This window comes from Amphimedon queenslandica, unplaced genomic scaffold (genome assembly GCF_000090795.2).
Source record: "Amphimedon queenslandica unplaced genomic scaffold, v1.1 AMPQUscaffold_13490, whole genome shotgun sequence".
NCBI classification, from domain to species: Eukaryota; Metazoa; Porifera; class Demospongiae; order Haplosclerida; family Niphatidae; genus Amphimedon; species Amphimedon queenslandica.
This window is the reverse complement of record NW_003546274.1, coordinates 470,936-473,296: the sequence shown is the minus strand read 5'-3', so window position 1 is coordinate 473,296 and position 2,361 is coordinate 470,936. Positions and strand designations below refer to the sequence as shown.

Below are 2,361 nucleotides of genomic sequence, written 5' to 3'. Positions count from 1 at the left end.
AGCTAGAAAACAAGATGTTTTGTGCTGGAATAGTCTTGTTGTTTCTTATTTCATTCTCAAAATGTATAAAAGTGATTTTTTGTTATGCCATTATACATTTCTCTAGATACTGAGCAATGTACAGAGAGGTTTATGGAACTACCACTAGTGACATACAGAGCAGAACAAATAAATACTGATGCAGTTGGTGATGCCCTGAGCAATACACTGAGAGTCCTTCAAGAGTATCAGTTCAGTTGTTCCACTAATATAACCAGTCTTATATTGGGTATTGATATAAGGGAAGCTACTAATACTCGTACACTCTATCCCAGTATCCAGGTCTTTAGACCTAATGGTAGTCTAGTGACTGGTAGTGAGAGAACTATTTATTATTCTACCTCTAATGTCAGTACTAGTGGAGTGTTTGAATATCCACTCAATCCTCCTATACCAGTAATGGGTGGAGACCTGTTAGCTGTATCACAACCACCTCAAGGGAACAGTGTTGTTAGAGTCTACTATATCAGTGGTATAACAGCAAATAGTCAAGAGTTTAACTATGGTGATATAAACATTAACTTAGCTGGAAATCCAACTACTGATGAGTTGATATTAGTATATCCAGTAACAGGTAAGACACACACTCACTGTATCATTGAATTATTTTACTATCATTAGATGGATACTGTGTTAATAGTGCCAATTCAATCAATGCTTCATTTATTAAAGAGAAAGCACTTGAAGTACAAAGATCAGGATCTTTCCGTCGCCAAAGCCAATTCATTTATCCATGGATTGTATTCTCATGTAATGGATCAGTTACTAAATGGATCTTTGGAGCTAACAATAATGGAAACACTGCTATTCAATCTGAGCTCCAAATATGGCGTCAACTGGGTCCCAATAATTACAATAAAATAGGATCTAGTTTAGTTAATGCTAATACAATGAATGGTACTAATCTCTATGAGTTTATTCCTCAGACTCCACTGCAGTTCCAGGAAGGAGACATATTTGGTGCTTATAGTGATAGAATCAATGGAGAGAGACTAGTTCTATATGAGCAGAGACTCAGTGGACCAACTAACTTACGAATCAGGGATGATGTAGGCTCTCCTCCATCAACAATATCTGAAACACTTATAACAGTAAACAATGACTTTCCATTAGTCACCGTGGAGATAAGTAATATGACTGATTTTATGTATTAATTTTTCTTAAATAGATATATCAACTGTGAGTACTCAGATTACCTTTACATCAAGTATAACAGAAAGTACTGCTATAGATTATAGTACTTCAGTAAGTTTTTCTAAATTATCTTTTATCCTATTTTTGATGTTATATTTATTCACAGTCGTATTCTCCTTTTAATTCTCCTTACTTCACATTTTCCTACCATTCCCAAAGTGATTTTTTAACTCAATCCACCTCCATAATTTCTACATCTCCAACTGTTTCTTCTTCTTTTTCAAAATCATCAGCTGCTCCAATAGCCACAAGTGTTGTCAGCAGTACTGCCAGTACAAGAAACACAAGCATTGTTACTAGATCTAGTAGCATGTCCTTAGTATTCACAACTACACCAATACCTTCAATGACTGATACTTCATTTTCATTATCATCATCAGATAATGTTATACAGAATACTGGCAATAGTAATGGATCAATGACAATCATTATTGCTATCGCAGCATCAGCTTTTGTATTAATAGTCCTTGGACTGATTGTTATGACATTAATTATCATTGCTTGTCGGACAAAAAGAAAAAAGAGAGAAAACTACTCTATGTCTTCAAAAGAAGACTATAATTTCCACAACCCAACATATGAAATGAGGTCTATAGTGACATCTAATCATCAAATACATGCAACAAACCCTATATATGAAAGTAATGATTAAGACAGTTATTAGTATGGCTACTATGGTATTCTCTTTAATAGTTACTAATGATGAGCTGAAAACTGTAGAAGTGAGTGAAGATTTGTATAATGATGTAGGAGCCATTTATTCTGAAGCAGATAACATAAACTTTGTGAGTATAGTAATGAATAAAATATAATATAAAATAAAATATCATTGAAATGTTTGTTGCAGGAGACACAAGGAGTTACTACTATTGAAGGCACATATAGTGTAGTAGAGAAAGAGCTTTTTGTTCCTAGTGCTGTGAGTTATCACAACCTTAATAACACTTTCTCTTTCAAATGTTTTAGTATGAAAGAAAACAAACATGCTGTTCCACAGACGAAGAGATATATTCATCATTAGCAGATACACAAGTAGAGATAACTTCATGTTTACAAAAGCTTACTGATAACTTTCAATTCATAGAATGTATACTCAATGGTTGAAGGCAAAACATTATTCTTTGTTGA

At 33.7% G+C, this 2,361-nt stretch overlaps 1 protein-coding gene across 3 annotated transcripts in view; it reads left to right on the top strand.

Moving 5' to 3' along the window:
* The first annotated feature begins 6 nt into the window (after positions 1-6).
* LOC100631648 (probable serine/threonine-protein kinase mkcC) overlaps positions 7-2,361 on the top strand; it is a 26,010-nt gene continuing 23,655 nt past the window's right edge. For all 3 annotated transcript variants that reach the window (XM_019993723.1, XM_019993722.1, XM_019993724.1), the window contains exons 1-2: positions 7-63; positions 107-613. In XM_019993723.1, coding sequence (XP_019849282.1) covers positions 15-63; positions 107-613 — 556 coding nt within the window. In that variant the 5' untranslated portion in view covers positions 7-14. The remainder of the gene's footprint in view (positions 64-106; positions 614-2,361) is intronic.